We start from the raw sequence: 19,175 nt of genomic DNA, 5'->3' as shown, positions 1-19,175 counted from the left end.
GAGTGCGGCCCTACGAGACATTTTGTTGACCGTTGCCCACGCGCAGTGTTGCCTCATTCCGCTGATTCACGTCCGTGTAGTTTTTTTCCTACCAGTCTGACTGAAGTAATTTTCACGTAGAGCGAGGGCGAGTGTAGTGAGACGTGTGCTGATTGCTCACAACACTGACTGTGAGAGCCGTGCTCCCCCTCTGCGTCCAAAGTGTAAATGGTTCTTTTGTTTTCACCATTTGAAGTTGATGACAGTTCTATTAATATGTAAACGCTTAAGCATTTTCTATAACTCTTGTTACAAAATATTTAGTGTGTTTTATAGGTATTAATAATAATAACACATATCCGGGTCTAGGATGAGTAGGTTCTTTGGGGGCGAAGACAGGTGTGTCAGGTGTTCGGGGAGTCCAGCGAACCATGCCCATATGTTCTGGGCATGCACGGCACTGGAGGAGTTCTGGAAGGGGGTGGCGAGGACGGTGTTGAGGGTGGTGGGATCCAGGGTCAAGCCAGGATGGGGACTCGCGATTTTTGGGGTTGGGGTGGAGCCGAGAGTGCAGGAGGCGAAAGAGGCCGGTGTGCTGGCCTTTGCGTCCCTAGTAGACCGGCGGAGGATCTTGCTACAGTGGATGGATGCGAGACCCCCAAGCGTGGAGACCTGGATCAATGACATGGCGGGTTTTATTAAGCTAGAGAAGGTCAAATTCGCCCTGAGAGGGTCGGTACAAGGGTTCTTTAGGCGGTGGCAGCCTTTCCTCGACTTTCTGGCTCAGCGATAGGGTACTGGGTCAGCAGCAGCAGCAACCCAGGAGGGAGGGGGGGAAAAAGGGGGGGGGGGGGGGGGGGGGGACGTTGACTATGTTTGCTTATTTAATTTTAATTTAATTTATTTTTAAGTTCTCTTGTTGTTTACTGGGTGTGGGGGGGGAGGGTGTGATACATGCGTTGATACGGTCTTGGGGGTGTTGCAGTTATTATGGTGTTTTATTGTTGCTTTTCATTGTTTGTTGTTATATTTTCTGTAAAAAATTCCAGTAAAAATTATTTTTTAAAAAAAATAATAATAACCTTTTATTGTCACAAGTATGAAGTTACTGTGACGAGCCCCTAGTCGCCACATTCCGGTAAGCTGGCATGGGAATTGAACCCGTGCTGCTGGCCTTGTTCTGCATCACAAACCAGCTGTCTAGCCCACTGAGCTAAACCACCCCTCAATCTTATTCACGGTTCACAGCTAGTGCGCAAGCCCCGATTTCGATCTTGCGGCCCACTCAGATGAAGGAGGGTCTCTCATGCGGCCCACTCATTGGCCCGGGTTGCCCATCACTACTCCAAGAGCCTGTGGATCGCTGTTCCGGTGACCTTACCACCCCCACCACCATATGCTACCACCCCTCTCCCCCCCCCCCCCCCCCCCACTCACTCCCCGCCCACTGCAACCTTCAGTCAACGCCCAGGTAGTCAGCAACTAATTATACGTTCTGGAGGCTTACACTTATTGATAACACTTCCGGGGTTTTTTTTCTTCCTGACGTATGTAACTTTTGTGAAGCAAGAGTTTTTAAATGACTAAATACGTATTTGCCATCATTTCTGAAATTATGGGGGAGACAGATGGGAGAGCGCTGATCAATGGAATGTTGAGGAGCTCTCACAATCAGCTCCCACGTTTACCTCACAGACATCGCGTTATTGTTTGGCACAAAGCTTTTGGGCAACATCAACATCCACCGAGGCGTACAGTTCGTCAAAATGTTTTTTTTTCCCTTCAGCGGTTCAGGCACCTTTCAATTACTTTCCCTTCGTTCTCTGACGTGTTCGACTCCGAGCACGCGGGGTGTGAAGCGCCAGGGGCACTTTCCTCTTCTGCCTCTCAAATAACAAAAAGGTCGAGTGTCGGTGAGGGAAAAAATTCTTAATAACTGCAGCTATCGCCCGCAGGCATCCGTGCCAGTAAAAAAAAAGATAAAAATAAAAGAGCCTCTCTCAGTCTCTTAGCGACTATGAGAATGTTAATATTTGACTGATGTTGAAAGTCTTGATTGTTCCGGGGCTGTTTTTTTCTTTGGTGTCTGCCTTCAGCAAAGGCCGCATCGTCTAACAACAGACAGCGCTGGAGATCTTATTGAGAACCACTTATTGAGAACCCCCTTGGCGTTGCTCAGAATTTTACGAAGGGCAACAGCCTGCATTTATACGGCGCCCAAAACATCACAAGAGTTTTACCAACCAACGTTTGACTGAGGAGGCGGTGGCGTCGTGGAATTGTCGTTGGGCTAGTAATCCAGAGACCCGGGGTAATGCCCTGGGCACTGGGCTCCATATTGCGCCCTGGCAGGTGTTCTGGAATTAAGAATCTGATGTCGATTGTCGTAAAAACCCATCTGGTTCACTGATGTCCTTTCGAGAAGGAAATCTGCCGACCTTACCCGGTCTGGCCTACATGTGACCCCAGACACACAGCAACATGGTTGACTCTTAAAATGCTCTCTAAAATGGCCCAGCAGGCCATGCAGTTCAAGGGCAATTAGGGATGGGCAATAAACGCTGACCCAGCCAACGATACCCACATCCCATGAATAAATTTTAAAAATCACAAAGGGAGATATTCGGACAGTTGCTTAAACAGGAAGAGAGAAAGTTTCCCCTTTTGATACGGCCTTGGGAAGTTAATAGCCAATTAAAGGAAATGACGGATAAAATGAACAAATATTTTGCAGCGGTCTGCACGATCACTGGGAAGCTGTACTGAGCAAACTGATGGAGCCGTGGGCTGACAGGATTCCGGCCCTGATGGACTTCATCCCAGGGTCTTGAAGAGGTGGCGAATGAGGCAGTAGACGCGTTGGCGTTAATTTTTACATTTGCTAGATTCCAGAAAGGATGCATCGGCCTGCAAAGTGGAAAATGTAACCCATCTATTGAAGAAGGGAGGGAGGCAGAAAACAGGAAACTTAACATGGTCGTCATGGGGAAGGTGCTAAAATCGATCATTAAGGAGGTTCTGGCTGGGCACTTGGAAAAACATAAGGTAGAGTCAGCATGATTTGTAAAAGGGAAATCATGTTTTACTAATTGGAGTTCTTTGAAGGAGTCACATGCTGTGGATAAAGGGGGACCTGTAGATGTACTGTACTTGGATTGCCAGAAGACATTTGATAAAGTGCTGCATCAAAAGTTATTGGGAAAAATAAAAGCTCATAGTGTAACATATCAGCATGGAGAGAAGATTGGCTGGCTGGCAGAAAATGGAGAGTATTGGGCAGCACGGCGGCGCAGTGGTTAGCACTGCTGCCTCACGGCACCAATGTTGCATGTCCGATCCTGGCTCTGGGTCACTGTCTGTGTGGAGTTTGCACATTCACCCCGTGTTTGCGTGGGTTTCACCCCCACAACCCAAAGGTGTGAGGAGTAGGTGAATTAACCACGCTAAAAGTGTCCCTTAATTGGAAAAAACGAATTGGGAACTCAAAATTGAAAAAAAAAAGAAAATGGAGAGAATGTGTAAATGGGCCTTTTTCTGATTGGCAGGATGTGATCATTGGAGTCCCACAGGGGTCTGTGCTGGGGCCTCAACCGTTTACAATATATATCAAATGACTTTTGTGAGGGGAATGATTTACCAGGGGCTGGTTTAACACAGTGGGCTAAATTGCTGGCTTGTAATGCAGAACCAAGGCCAGCAGCGCGGGTTCAATTCCTGTACCAGCCTCCCCGAACAGGTGCCGGAATGTGGCGACTAGGAGCTTTTCACAGTAACTTCATTGAAGCCTACTTGTGACAATAAGCTATTATTATGAAGGTATGACAGCTAAATCTGCAGATGACACAAACATAGATAGGAAAGTATGTTATGAAGAGGACGTATGGAGGTTGCAGAAGGATAGCGAAAGGTTGAGTAAGGGGACAAAAATCTGGCAGATGGAGTATAATGGGGGAAAATGTAGGGGGCGATTCTCCAATATTGGCCCCAAGTGTTCACGCCATCGTGAACGCCGTCACGTTTCACGATGGCACGAATCGGGCCCGGGCACAACAGATTCTGGCCCCCACAGGGGGCCAGCATGTCACTGCAGCAGTTCACGCCACTCCAGCCTCCTTACATGGTGCCAAATGGGTGCCACGCCAACCCCGCATGCGCAGTTGGGCCGCGCCAGACTCAGCATGGGGTCGGTGTTCAGGGGCCGGCCGCACCGGAAAGTAGGCCCGGTGGGGGGGGGGGGGTGGTGAGAGGCCGGCCTGCCGATTGGTGGGCCCCAATTGCGGGCCAGACCCCATCGGAGCCCCCCGCCCCTTCCCCCCCCCCCCCGGGGACTGAGCCCCCCCCCCCCACAGGCCGCCCCCCAACCGTTCGCGCAGAGTTCCCGCCGGCAGCGACCAGGGGTGAACGGCGCCGGCGGGACTCTGTCGTATCCGCACGGCCGCTCGGCCTATCCGGGCCGGAGAATCGGCGGCCCCGCTGATTCCAGAGCGCCGTGGGCAAATGGCACCGATTCTCCGAGGCACGGTTGCGGCGATTCTCCAGCCCGGCGCAGGGCTCGGCGAATCGCCCCCGTTATGCTTCAGTGATACAGGACATTGTTGAGACTGCATCTGGAGTAATGCGTGCAGTATTTAACAATGGATGTGATTGTGTTGGAGCCGGTTCTGAGGATGTTTGCGAGATCGATACCTGGAATGAACGGGTTGTCTTACGAGGGAATGTTGAACAGACTGGGCTCGTTTCCACTGGAGTTTGGAAAGAGTTACGAGGTGACTTGATTTAATTATATAAATTCCTCAACGGTTTTGACAAGATGGGACATGGTCAGGATATTTCCTCCTGTGGGTGAGTCCACAACAAGGGGGGTACTGTTTTGAAATTAGGGCTCTTCGTGATGGGAGGGAGATGAGGAGAATTCTTGTTCTCTCAAAGGCTGTGGGGAGAAAGCAGAATTAGGCTATTGAGTTGGATGATCAGCCATGATCGTGATGAATGGCGGAGCAGGCTCGAAGGGCCAAAAGGCCTCCGCCTGCTCCTATCTTCTATGTATCCATGTATCTATGACTATAGAATTCTCAGGAGGCGGTGGGGGCTGGGGGGGGGGGGGGGGGGGGGGGGGGTCTCTGAATAATTTTAAGGTGGTGGTAGATAAATTCTTGTCAGGGAAAGGGGGTCAAAGGTTATCGGGGGTAGGTGGGACTGACAACACAAACAGGTCACCCATGATCTTGTTGAATAGCAGTGAAGGCGCGAGGGGCTGAATGGCCAACCTCTGCTCCTATTTTGTATGTTCGTATATATGTTTGTCAAGAGGGGGCCTCACGGTAGCATGGTGGTTAGCATCAATGCTTCACAGCTCCAGGGTCCCAGGTTCGATTCCCGGCTGGGTCACTGTCTGTGTGGAGTCTGCACGTCCTCCCCGTGTGTGCGTGGGTTTCCTCCGGGTGCTCCGGTTTCCTCCCACAGTCCAAAGATGTGCGGGTTAGGTGGATTGGCCATGCTAAATTGCCCGTAGTGTAAGGTTAATGGGGGGATTGTTGGGTTACGGGTATACGGGTTACGTGGGCTAGAGTAGGGTGATCATTGCCTTCGGCACAACATCGAGGGCCGAAGGGCCTGTTCTGTGCTGTACTGTTCTATGTTCTAGGTAGGTTGGAAATCAGGGATGTACAAGAGGCAGTGTTGCTGACTCTGACTGAGGAGGTCTTTTCTCACATCTTCACGAGTTGTGGGTGCCGCTGGTAAGGTCACCACCTCTAACCCATCCCTTGAACCGAGTGTCTCGCTCGGCCATTGCAGGGGGCAGTTAAGATTCAACTACATTGCTGTGGGTCTGGAGTCACATGTAGGCCAGACTGGGTAAGGACGGCAGATTTCCTTCCCTAACGGGTTTCTAATGACAATCGTGGGTTGAATGGCCACCATCACCAAAAGACTAACTTTTCTTCCAGATTTATTAACCAAATACTTAAATCGGCAGTGGTGGGATTTGAACCCATGTCCATTAGCCCAGGCCTCTGGACTACAAGCGCAGTGACAATACCACTACACCATCTCCCTGGTGGATGTGCAGCAGTGATTATACCTGGATGTGCCTCTTAACCATCAAGAACAGGGGAGATTAATTACAGGTGGAATGCTAATTGTTACATATTCAGGGCTTTGGGACCGGACTTAGTGCACCGGAAACCCTACAGTTCAACACCACACGCAGATATCTTACTGCAGCCTGCAAATAATTCAGTGCAGCCACTGGATGGCACATCACAGGGGCAGGCAGTGCTTGTTCCTCTTTGCCGGCGACAGATGTCTCAAAGCTCAAGTGCAAATTAATAAGGTGTAGCCGCGAGGTTACAGTGCCGACATTCACCAACAAGCACCTAATACTGTCAGATGGCCCCCTTCCATCTGCTATTCCCTTAATGAAGCAGTTTGCCCATTTGTCTAATGAGCAGGAGGTTGAGGGGGGGTGGGCTGATACGCATTGGCGTTTAGACGAGCGTGAGGAGATCTGATTGCCACATAAGATTCTGGGGGGGGGGGGGGGACTTGGCCGGCTGTTTGCTGAAAGATGCTTCCCCTCGTGGGGGGGGGGGGGGGGATCTAGAACCAGAGAGGGATTATTTCAAAATAAGGCGTCTCCCATTTAAGGCAGAAACGAGGAGGAATTTCTTCTCTTGGAGGCTTTATTACTCTGGAATTCTCTACCACAGCGACCAGTGGAGGCTGGCTCATTGAGTACACTCGAGGCCGAGTTAGACAGATTATCGATTGACAAAGCAGTCATAGATTATAATTGGGAGGGGGTGGGCAGACAAGAAAGCAGAGTTAAGGCCACAATCAAATAGACCCCCCCCCCCCCCCACCGGACCCCCCCCCCCCCCCCACAGTGCCCCCAGCCCCGAATAATGTCCCCCCTTAGCTCGTGGATGGGCCCTCCCCCCGACTGTGGTGGGGCTGGACTGAGTCCGCAGCGGCCACACCGACTTCCCGACGGGTGAGACCACAGGCGGCCGGCGCCGTCGGGAACACGGCCGGTCGGGGGCGGAGCATCGGGGTGGGCGGGGCCTCAGGCAATGGCGTGAGGTCGTCGAGACGTGGTGAATACGCCACTTTGGAGGGGGGGCGGAGCATCGCGACAGCGGCGCCGCCCCCGATTTGGTCGGGAACTCGGATTCTCCGGCCGATCGCCGAACACGATTTCGGCGCCGGCAACCGGAGAATCCAGCCCCCGGGCCGTTGGGACTCTCTGTTCCCGCCGGTAGTGCACCCCCCCTGCCCGCGGGTGGCGTGAGGCGGCTTCAATGGGAAATCCCATTGACAAGAGGCGGGAGTAGACAATCCCGCCGCCAACTAGGGCCGCGCTGCCCGAGGAGCACGCGGCTGGGGGAACCGGAGAATCCATCCCCAGCGCTCAGAAACCCGGGCGGGATTCTCCGTTTCCCGATGCCGATCTCGTAATCGCCGATCGGGCGGAGAATCCCTGCTTACGGCCGAATCGGGGGCGCCGCCTGTTTTCGGATGCTCCGCCCCCTCCAAAATGACATCATCGGGGAGTACGCCGCACGCCGTTGGGTCGGCCTCAGGGCGTCACCTGAAGACGCTCCCCCGGTGCTCCGCCCCCCCCAATGGGCTGAGTTCCCAATGGCGTGGGACACGTGTGGCCTCAGTTTTCGTGAAGCTGACTTGGCGGCGTGTCCAGCGGCTCCACACTCGGAGGGTGGGGGGGGGGCAGCCGTGCTGCTGGCGGGGGGGGGAGGGGAGGGGCTTCAGTGAGGGCTGGGGAGACTGTGAAGGGTGGCCCCAGGGGGTGTCCAGGGGGGCGCTATGTTGTACTGCGCCACCGCTGCAGGTCATTGCCGTGCGCTCGCGCGGCCACGGTCCCGGCAATTCTCCAGCCGTTTATATCGGGACGGCCGTGTGTTTTACGTGGCGCGGCTGCGAGCCCCTCACCGGTCGGAGGATCGGTGCTGGGGCCGCCCCGATTTTTTCGGTGTAAAACTAGACACTTCCTCCAGACATAGCCTCGGAGAATCCAGCCCCGAGACTGACACTCCCATGCAGCACAGAGGGAAGGCCACACTGTTGGACGTGCTGCCTTTTGAATGAGTTGCTAAACTAATTCTGTCCTCTCAGGCGGATGTGGGAGATCCATTTTGAAGAGGAACAGGAGGATTCTCCGTGGCATCGTGGCAATATTTATCCCTCAATCAACATCACGAATAAGAGATTATCTGGTCTTTGGCACACTGGTGTATGTGAGAATCGCTGGGAGCAAGTTGGCGGCTACATTTCTAACATTCCAAACGTGGCTACACTTCCAAAGTGTTCTATTAGCCGCAAAATGCTTTGGGACCTTCTCTGTAAACACAAGACCATCGGGGTTTCCGTTCACTCATCTTCTCCATGTTAAAACTAGAAACCTCTTCCCGGCAAACCATTACAATCAGGAATCAGAAACACGACAGTCCACAGTTCATCTCACATCAATGAGTGGCATTGCTAAGACAGATGCTAAAGCCATCGCTTCCTCGTCAGGAGATAGAGGGGGAAATTTTAAACTTAACCCACCTTAACCAGACACCTTACGCTCGCCTAGTTTCACCCTCCATCGGACCGGGGGTGGGGGGAGTGGGGGAGGTGGGGTGGAAAACCTTGCATTCCCGCCTTCCCTGCAGATTTCCTACCTGACGGATTAGGTTACAATCGCCCCTGGTGTCACCGGACAGGGAAGATGGGGAGGCGTGGGTGGAGGATTAACACTGGCGTGGGCTAATCAGGTTAGAAGGCCTGTTGTTCTGTGCTGGAAATTCTATGTAACTCCATTCCCACAGTCCTCTGGCGTTCGAGTGACTGGATGTCAGCATGATTTGCATCGGTACCGTGGTAATTGATTACTCTGAAGTAAGTTCACAGAAGCAGAACTGTGCAAATCATAGGCTCAGCAATTATATACATATCTATATATATATGGGCGACTGAGTAAGAGTGTGTTTGTGCGTGAAAACAGCTTCTTCCCCGCTGTTACCAGACTCCTAAATGACCCTTTTATAGACTGATCTCTTCACACATCTTCTCCACTGAGTAGTACTACACTCCTGTATGCTTCACCCAATGCCTGCGTCTCTGTATTTACATTGTGTATTTTATGTTTGCCCTATTATGTATTTTCTTTTCATGTACGGAACGATCTGTCTTGAGCTGCAGGCAGAACAATACGTTTCACTTTACCTCAGTACACGTGACAATATATCAATCCAATCCAATCCAATGTGTCTGTGTGCATGCATGTGCGTGTTTTGTGCACACATGTATGTGTCTACTTGTATGCATGGGTGTGTGCCTGTGTGTGTGTTTGTTCATGTGTGTGTGCATGTCTGTATGTGTGTGTGAGTGTCTGTGTGCGTGTATATATGCTGTTAATACAGAAAGCTGGTGAATTGATTGAATCAGCAAATAAGCAGAAAAGAAAATATGTTCTGCAGAGATAGTGGATGTAGTGGTTTAATCTTTCAAAATTCCCTAGAATCTGGAAAGGTCCCAACATATTGGAAAACCACAAATGTAATGCCCACATTCAAGAAAGGAGAGAGATTGCTGAAAAAAGACATGTTGCCGAAACTTTCCATCTTGCACTCATCAGGACAAACATCAGAGAGTCAAATTTCAAACAATGACAGCCGTTTATACGACAGGATAAAAGGGTTGGTCGGCAAGTAGACTCTGATTGGCTGAGGTGTTGCCGTGGTGAAAGCAACGGGGAACCATCGGCTCCCCAAGCTCCCGGGTAATTTTTTAAATGCGCAAGGCTTGGACATGTTGCTTTAGTTTGCAGAGAACAGGTCCCTGTATTTGAATGCATGTTGCTCCTAGCGAGCGTAAATGGGGCACATTATGAGCTCAGTGGATTATCTTAAATCGGTGGTCATTTGTTCCTTTAGCTGCGATACCTGTTTGAAAGATCGACATAGTTTGCTCAAATTCCCATCTCTTTCAAAACAATTACATTATTTCTGAAATACCTTTCCGTGATGTGGTGTTGCTAACTCTGCAGTCCCATCCGACATTGACAATTGGTTCCACTCTTCCATATTTGACAGGTGTCCTTCTGAAGATATCTCTGGGTTGGCAGCAGATCGTCTAGCAGTGGCGTTTTGATGTTGGGAGCTGCCCAATGATTTGGAGTCTAGGGCGTGCAAATGGCCGGGATTGGTGGCAGCGAGAATGGAATCCGGTCGCTGAAATAGACAAAGAAAATTCCTGATTGCTTTCCAGGAGTTATTTTGACAGCTGAATTCGGAGTACTCAATGGGGCGCACTCTCACCTCTCAGTCCGCAATGTAAGGGTTCAAGTTCCACTCAGGAAGCTGGAGCACAAAACCCTGTGTCTGCATGGATCTCACCCCCACAACCCAAAGATGTGCAGGGTAGGTGGATTGGACACACTAAATTGCCCCTTAATTGGAAAGAAAAGAATTGGGTACTCTAAATGTAAAAAAGAAAGGTCCCATAACTTGATTTCAAAGAAGAGCAAAGGAGTTAGACATGGAAAATATAAGCATGAGTAGGCCATTTGGCCCATCGAACCTGCTCCCCCATTCAAAAGGATCATGGATGATCCTCAGCCTATCTCAACGCCATGCTCCCGTGCTCTCCTCATACCCCTTGAAATGCATTGAGATTTTCTAAAAGAAATCAATCTGCAAGATCGTGGAAGCAATTTTCCCATAGGATTCACCACCCCAGGTCTCAACAATATCCTCTGGTGCCTGACAGGCTCATTTTGCAAGTCCATCCTTCTAGCCGAGTGCTCTGACAGTTTGCATCCATCTCTTAGCTGATTTAACCACATTTCCTCTCTAATCAAGTGACTGTAGTTTATACTTTCCTGCTGTTTGTTGTAAACCGGTGCGATTGTCTATCTCCCAGGTTATACACTAATGCCAAGTACTTCATCGGCCAGCTTCCCTGTGCATCTGATGAAGATCATAACCCATCGACTTCCCCCACTTTGCACCGACCTCAGTAGATTCGGGGATTGAGGACGGACCAAGTGTAGAGGCAGGACGAAGCAAACACAACGCTTAAAATGTATCATCGTGCCTTTCAATCCATATCATGGCCAAAAAGGGCTCAGCGGGAAATCATTGAATTTAGCGACTCAAGTAACAGCTCCTGTAACTTCCCCTTGACTGAAGACAGAGACCAACTCACTGAGCGCATTAATGAGATTTAGTCCCATCACTTACAGCCAGGGAGGCCCAGTTCCATTTCTCTACTCAATCCCTAATCAAATTGTGGGCTGTGAAAGAGTCCAACTTTCTAAAGTGGTTGCTAAAGAAAAGGCAGTCTGGCCATCTTTTAAATTCATTTGTAAATGCGTCTAAAATCCTTACGTACAACCTATTCATATTAAAATGATTCAGCTCATTCAGAGAAGAGGACTTGTATTTATATTGCGCCTTTTATGTGCCCAGGCCCCCTCCAAAGCTCTTCACATTCAACCAATCACTTTTGAAGCATACTTGTTAATGTTATGCTAATTAAGCTAAGTCCCCCTTGACAGATCTTCCTTCACACAACCAGTGTCCCAGCTGTCCCCTTGTTGTACTCTTTGAATGAAAAAAAATTAAAGACAAAAGTGGAGGGGTGCTGTACCTAAACTAAAACATCAAACAGAAACTTAACTAATTAATTAAAAGTTATTCCCGAGGGTGATGATGCACCCCAAGCCACCATGGTGTGCATTGGTCGCAGAAGACGTTAGTCCCTCTTTATATGTGCTCAAGATACTTCATGAGTCAATACCCTCCGCCTGGTGAATCTACAATGCAGGACTACTTGCATACCTTCACCTCGGCAATTCACTTTTAAAATTAATTTTATGGGACGTAGTCATCACTGGCTCGGCCAACATTTATTACCCACCCCCTAACCACCACTTTCTCCAGGGTAGTCAGTGATGGGTGATAGATTCTGGCTTAACCATTGCTGTGGGATCTTTTACATTCCAGCTGAGATGGCAGGTGGACCCTGGGTTCAATTCACCATCTGAAGGAAAGGGAGACGATGGTGTAATGGCATTGTCACTGATCCAGAGACCCAGGGTAATACTCTGGGTACCAATCCCACCATGGCTGATGGTGGAAATTGGATTCTATAAATATATGGAATTAAAAGTCTCATCATGACCATGAAACCATTATAGATTGCCGTTAAAAAAAACCAGCGGGTTCACTAACCATGCAGGAGGACGTGCCAGGAGCAACACCGGGCAGACCAAAAGATGTCAATCTGGTGAAGCTACAACACGGGACTACTTGCATACCAAACAGCAAAAGCAGCAAGTGATATACAGAGCTCAGCGATCCCATAAACAATTTGTCAGGTCTAAGCTCTGCAGTCCTGCCACATCCAGTCCTGAATGGTGGTGGGCAATTAAACAACTCACTGGAGGAGGAGGCTCCACAACTAGCCCCGTCCTCAATGGTGGAGGAGCCCAGCACATCTGTGCAAAAGACAAGGCTGAGGCATTCGCAACAATCTTCAGCCATAAGCGCCGAATGGGTGATCCATCTCGGTCTCCTCTGGAGGTCCCCAGCATCATAGATGTCAATCTTCAGCCAATTTGATTAACCCACGTGATGTCAAGAAATGGCTGAAGGCACTGGATACGGCAAACGCTATGGGCCTTGACAATATTCCAGCAATAGTCCTGAAGACTCGTCTTCCAGGACTTGGGACAAAAGAGCTGAACTCCAGAGGTGAGGTGAGAGTGACTGCCCTTGACTTCAAGGTAGCATTTGATCGAATATGGCACCAAGGAGCCCTCACAGAACTGGAGTCAAAGGGAATCAGGGGCAAAACTCTCCGCTGGTTAGAGTCATACCTGCCACAAAGGAAGATGGCTGTGGTGGTTGGAGACCAGTCACCTCAGTCCGGGGTCATCACTGCAGGAGTTCCTTGGGTTAGTGTCCTCGGCCCAACCATCTTCAGCTGCTTCATCAATGACCTTCCTTCCAACATAAGGTCAGATGCGGGAATGTTCGTTGATGACTGCACAATGTTCAGCACCATTCGCAACTCCTCCAACATTGACGCAGGCCACGCGCAAATGCAGAAAGACCTGGTCAATATCCAGGTTTGGGCTGACAAGTGGCAAGTTACATCTGTGGCATACAATTGCAAGGTAATGACCATCTCCAATAAGAGAGAATTAAACCATTCCCCCCATGACATTTCAATGGCATTACCATCAACAAATCCCCCACAATCAACATCCTGGGAGTTACCATTGACCAGAAACTGAACTTGACTAGCCAGTAAATACTGTGGCTACACAATTACGTCACATCCTTACTCCCCACTGCTTGTCCACCATCTACAAGGCACAAGTCAGGAGCATAATGGAATACTCTCCATTTGCTTGAATGAGTGCACCTCCAGCAATACTCAAGAAGCTTAACACCATCCAGGCCAAAGCTGCCCACTTGATTGGCACCCTCTCCATAAACATTCGCCCTCTCCACCAGCGATGCACAGAGGCAGCCGTGTGCACCATCTACAAGATGCACTGCAGGAACTCACCAAGGCTCCTTAGGCAGCACCTTCCAAACCCACCACCACTTCCACCTAGAAGGACAAGGGCAGCAGGTAGGTGGGAACACCACCACCCTGGCGGTTCCCCTCCAAGTCACTCACCACCCTGACTTGGAAATATATCGGCATTTCCCTCACTCTGACAATGCAGCATTCCTTCGTTTCTAGACTGTAGTGTCAGCTTGGAATTTTCATTCAAGTCTTTACAACAGGTCTGAAAACCATCAAACCTCTGACAAAGCCACACAGGCCAGAATTCTCTGTTTGGGAGACTATGTTGTCCTGCTGGGGATGAGTCGCCTCTTGCACCACATCAAAGCCAGTTAAGTGCTCTTGCTTCCTCTTTTTTTCAGCAAAAGCCACTTAACTGCTTTTGATTTGGTGCACGAGCTGTCAACCATAGCTAGATGTTTATAAAGATTGAGGGAAATTAGAGTAAACAATCCAATCAGCTGGCTGTGTGTGCAAGCTGTCAACCACAGCCTAGTAAAATCAATTTCAGATTAGTGTGAATGAAAGCCTTGCCGATCAAAGATTTGAGGAGGTTGAACTCAGTAGTTGTGATTTTCCCTTTCTAGGAATTTACAGGTACTGCTTCCTCTGCCTGTGCCAGCAGGTGTATTGCACAGGTGAGTCGTATAGCAGTCATTTATTTTTCACTGTCTCTGTCTAGACTGCTCTCCAGCTTCCATACAGGGGTCTTTGTAATTGGGGGGGGGGGGGGGGGCTTCCAGGCAGGGTGTCTGTAATGGGGGACTTCCAGACAGGTATCTCTGTAATGGGGGGGCTTCTCTTATGGGGGTTTCTGATGGGGGTTCTATGAAATGGGGGGTTCTGGTGGTGGTGTCTGGTGAGGTGGAGTGGACAGGATTTACATTGTGGGCTAGGCAGCACGGTGGCACAGTGGGTTAGCCCTGCTGCCTCATGGCGCCGAGGTCCCAGTTTCGATCCCGGCTCTGGGTCACTGTCCGTGTGGAGTTTGCACATTCTCCCCGTGTTTGCGTGGGTTTCGCTCTCACAACCCAAAGATGTGCAGGGTAGGTGGATTGAACATGCTAAATTGTCCTTTAATTGGAGAAAAATGAATTGGATACACAAAGGGCGTGATTCTCCGCACCCACAAAAAATAGCGAAGTTGTCGTAAAAAACGGGCGCGTTTTACGACGGTCGGGAAGGGTCCATTTCCCGACGTATTCACGTCCGGGAAATGGGCTAGGAACGCGGCCGCGTCAATCATGTGCGCGATGACGACGGAACGCGGCGACGATACGATCACGCCCACGTGACGCCGCCCGACGCCGTAAAAAGGCGCGAGCGAGCACAAAATCTGTAGGCCATGATGTCGGAGCCCAGGAGAGCTGCACCTCGTTTTGTGGAGGCTGATGTGGATACGCTGCTCGATGCTGTCGAGCAGAGGAGGGGCATCATCTGCCCGCGGAGAGGGCATCGCCAACCTGCCAGCGCGGTACGCCAGGCCTGGCGTGAGGTGGGTGCTGCCGTCAGTGCTGTGGGGCAGACCCCTCGCTCAGCAGAGCAGTGCCGAAAAAAGCCTCACGACCTCACCAGGGCTGCCAGGGTAAGTGCCAAGAAGGTGCCCCCTGGTCACAACCATCCCTCCCCCCCACTTTACTTAATCACCCACCTCCCCCCCTGGCACGGGTGGGGTGGCGGGGGATTGGGCAGAATTATTTGAGGGTGGTTCACAAAGTTGTCAGACCCAGCGCTCTGGCCCCCGTGGAGAGATGCAATCGTCTTATGACAACTTGACCCCCAAACTGTGCCAGTATCAGAACGGACTGCTGATACCTGCCGTATTGTCATGATCTACCTATGTACCCTCCCCCAACAGGCCAAGTCCGCTCACAACACACGTGAGCGGCACCAGACTGGAGGGGGTTCGCCCAACCTGCACCCCCTCACCACCTTTGAGCAGAGGGCACTGGACCTTGTTGGGGGGTCTGCCACCCGGGATGTCGCGCTATGCGAGGTTGGCGGAGCTGCAACAAGTGAGACAACCCTCCTTGACAAACATCCATCCCTCCCCCATCCTCTGTCCCTTCACACACCCTGCCCACTGGGATACCTCCCCCATCCTCTGTCCCTTCACACACCCTGCCCACTGGGACACCTCCCCCATCCTCTGTCCCTTCACACACCCTGCCCACTGGGATACCTCCCCCATCCTCTGTCCCTTCACACACCCTGCCCACTGGGATACCTCCCCCATCCTCTGTCCCTTCACACACCCTGCCCACTGGGATACCTCCCCCATCCTCTGTCCCTTCACACACCCTGCCCACTGGGATACCTCCCCCATCCTCTGTCCCATCACACACCCTGCCCACTGGGATACCCCCCCATCCTCTGTCCCTTCACACCCTGCCCACTGGGACCGTCCAGCGGCCTGCCGAGCAAATCTAAATAACCCGTCTCATTCTCTTCCCTAGTACGTGATGCCGAATGACCAGGGCCGTCTGGCTGCAGACGGACACAGGCATCTGCACCCACCTCACCCGGGGCCGCACGACAGAGGGTGCCCGATCAGCGGGGAGCCCCATCCTCCCCAACCCAACCTGCGGATGCAGGACGCCCAGAGGGTGGCGAGACCACAAGCCACGGAAATGGCCAGGGATAACCCTCCAGACTCTGAGCGGCCCCACACCATTGAGGAGGCGCAAAATTGCGACAACATCGGGCTTGCGGCACTGCTATCTCCCACAACATCCATCATCCCAGAGACACACACCCCGGCGGGCCTATTTAGTGAAGAGTCTCCTGGGTCACAGTCTGGGTCGCACATCACAGCTGAGCAGGTACAGCAGGTGGAGGTCGGAGCAACCGAGGGCCCGGACTGGCGGAGGCCAGGCCAGGCCCAGCATGCAGCTGGCTCCCAGACGTTTTCGGAGTTCCTGGAGTTTCTCAACCCACCCGCACAGCCGATGCCTCAAGAAACCCAGGGAGACAATGACGGGATGAGGGCTGTCTTCCAGACTCTGCAGACGCTGTTAGAGGAGTCGAACCGCGTCCACGAGCAGGGAGTGGTGCCGCTCATGGCAGAGACCCAGTCCGACACCGCACGGATGGCATCCGCGGTGGAGGCAATGGGTCAGGTTATGCAAGGCGTTGGGGTTAATGTGCACGCGTCATCCTCGGCCCTGGACAGGGTTGCCCTCTCACAGGCAGCAATGTGCCAGAGGCAAAACGACATTGCCGGCGCGCTGCGGGCCTTGGCCCAGTCTCACCAGGTCATGGCCCAGTCGCAGCAGTCAGTCGCCGAGAGCATCAACCGCCTGACACATGTGCTGGATGACGTCGTGCATACACAGGTTGAGGTCGCACAGTCCCTGGCGGGAATGTCTAACTCCCTGGACTCCGTCTCTGCAAACCTTCGGATCCTGGTGGATACCGTTGCAGGCCTCCAGGACTGGCAGCGCCAGGTGTCGGTGGTGCGACGGGGCACCTCCCCGCTCGCACCTCTGTCCCAAAGTGAGGCCCGGGGGCCACCGGGCTCCCCGAGGGAGGAGGAGGTTTCGGGGCCCGTCCCATTAAGTCCATCACGGGACGTCCCGGAATTCTCGGCCTCCCCCCGTCCCATCTCTGGTGCATCGGGTGGGCAGCAGGCAGAGCAGGGTGGCACAATGTCACCCGAGACGCCCGCAGAGCAGCCTGGCCCATCAAGGCCGGGTCGCCCCAGGAAACGCTTGGCCAAGGAGAAACGAGTCGAGGGGGGCGATTCGCAGCATCCTCCACTCCTGCTGTATCATCTGGGGAGTCACTTAGACGTAGTGGTAGGGCCCGTAAGGCAACTAAGATAGACACTGAGTAAGTTGGCATGGGTGAAGGGCACAGTTTAGTTGTAGGGGCTAGGGCACATGTAAATAATTATTAACATTAAATGCACTGTTCCACATTACTTGTAATACCGTGTGATTGTTCCACAGCCACAGGAATCGTGATGGTGACCGAGTGTCGCTGGGGTTGACGAGCGTTGAAACTTCGGTGCCGGGTGTGCAGTCCCTGCCCCTCCCCCACCCCCCCACCCCCAACCCCTCCCACGGCTAGCCCACGCGGGCACGTGATGGAGTGTCAGTGACGATCTCAGCGGCCACCAAGGTGGATGGTTCAGCTATTGCCATGGGTCAGACTCTCTCTAACGATTCTGAGCTCACAGCTCTTCGCAGAGCGAGCTGTCATCATTCCACATGGCACTGATCACACCCCCTGCACAGCCATCAATGTTGTGCCATACCGTCTGGACCCAGTGGGAAGGGTGATGTCGAAGTGGAGCAGTGAACACTGAGAGGGGGTTGGGGGAGGGTTGTGGTGGTGGAAGTTGTGTGTTGACCCTCTGCACGACTGGCGATGCAGGTGGTGGTTTGGTGTTCAGCGGGGACGTCACATGCGACGCGAGAACCGTGCTGCCACCAAGGCGTCGCGTGCCCGCCGTCCTCGCCGGGTCTGTCGTGCCGCCTCCTGTACCAGCCTCCCCGGACAGGCGCCGGAATGTGGCGACTAGGGGCTTTTCACAGTAACTTCATTGAAGCCTACTTGTGACAATAAGCGATTTTCATTTTTCATTTCCTGGACATCACCAGCACCTGGGTCGTATCTGCGTGCTGCGCCCGCCACTCCGCCAGCCTCCTCCTCCTCCTCCTCCTCTGTGCTGGCACCACTGCCACTGGCTTCTCCCTCCGCCTCCTGCAGCAGGTCATCTCCCCTCTGCATCGCGATGCTGTGCAGTGCACAGCAGACCACAACAATGCGAACGACCCTGTCGAGATGGTACAGCAGGGCCCCTCCGGAGCGGTCCAGGCACCTGAATCTCATCTTCAGGAGGCCAAGGCAACGCTCCACCACACCCCTGGTTGCTGCATGGGCCTCGTTGTATCGGGTTTCCGCATTGGTCTGAGGCCTCCGTATAGGCGTCATCAGCCAAGACCTCAGCGGATAACCCCTGTCGCCCAGCAACCAGCCCCTCAGCCGGGGGGGACATCCCTCAAACATCGCAGGGATGAACGACTGCGCCAGTATGTAGGAGTCATGCACACTCCCTGGGAACCTTGCACAGACGTTCATGATCCTCATGTGAGGGTCACATACCACCTGGATATTCATGGAGTATGTCCCCCTTCTGTTTGTGAACACCTCCCTGTCCCCTGCAGGCGGGTGCATGGGGACGTGAACACAATCGATTGCCCCCTGCACCCTCGGTATCCCGGCCATGCTGGCAAATCCATGAGCTCGTGAGTCTTGAATTGCTTGGTCCTCGGGAAAGGTGATGTAGCGGTCCGCGATGGCATAGAGGGCATCGGTCACATCCCGGATGCACCTGTGCACCGATGACTGGGAGATCCCGGAGACGTCCCCGCTCGGAGACTGGAAGGAGCCGGTAGCATAGAAGTTAAGAGCGACCATCACCTTGATGGCAACCGGGATCCCGTGTCCTCCCCCAGTTCCACGTGGGGCGAGGTACGCCACGAGGTGACAGATATGTCTCACGGTCTGCCTACTCAGCCGGAGTCTCCTCCTGCAGGTGATGTCCGTCATTGTTAGGAAAGAGACCCGGACATGGTACACCCTCGGCCTTGGTCGTCGCCTCT

At 52.5% G+C, this 19,175-nt stretch overlaps 1 protein-coding gene across 1 annotated transcript in view; it reads right to left on the bottom strand.

Moving 5' to 3' along the window:
* ccdc33 (coiled-coil domain containing 33) overlaps window positions 1–19,175 on the bottom strand; it is a 302,969-nt gene that overhangs the window by 103,896 nt on the left and 179,898 nt on the right. The window contains exon 12 of the mRNA XM_038784192.1: window positions 9,999–10,214. Coding sequence (XP_038640120.1) covers window positions 9,999–10,214 — 216 coding nt within the window. The remainder of the gene's footprint in view (window positions 1–9,998; window positions 10,215–19,175) is intronic.

The sequence above is a fragment of the Scyliorhinus canicula genome, chromosome 24 (assembly GCF_902713615.1).
Source record: "Scyliorhinus canicula chromosome 24, sScyCan1.1, whole genome shotgun sequence".
NCBI lineage: Eukaryota > Metazoa > Chordata > Chondrichthyes > Carcharhiniformes > Scyliorhinidae > Scyliorhinus > Scyliorhinus canicula.
The sequence above is the reverse complement of the archived record's forward strand: the minus strand, read 5'-3'. Positions and strand labels throughout refer to the sequence as shown.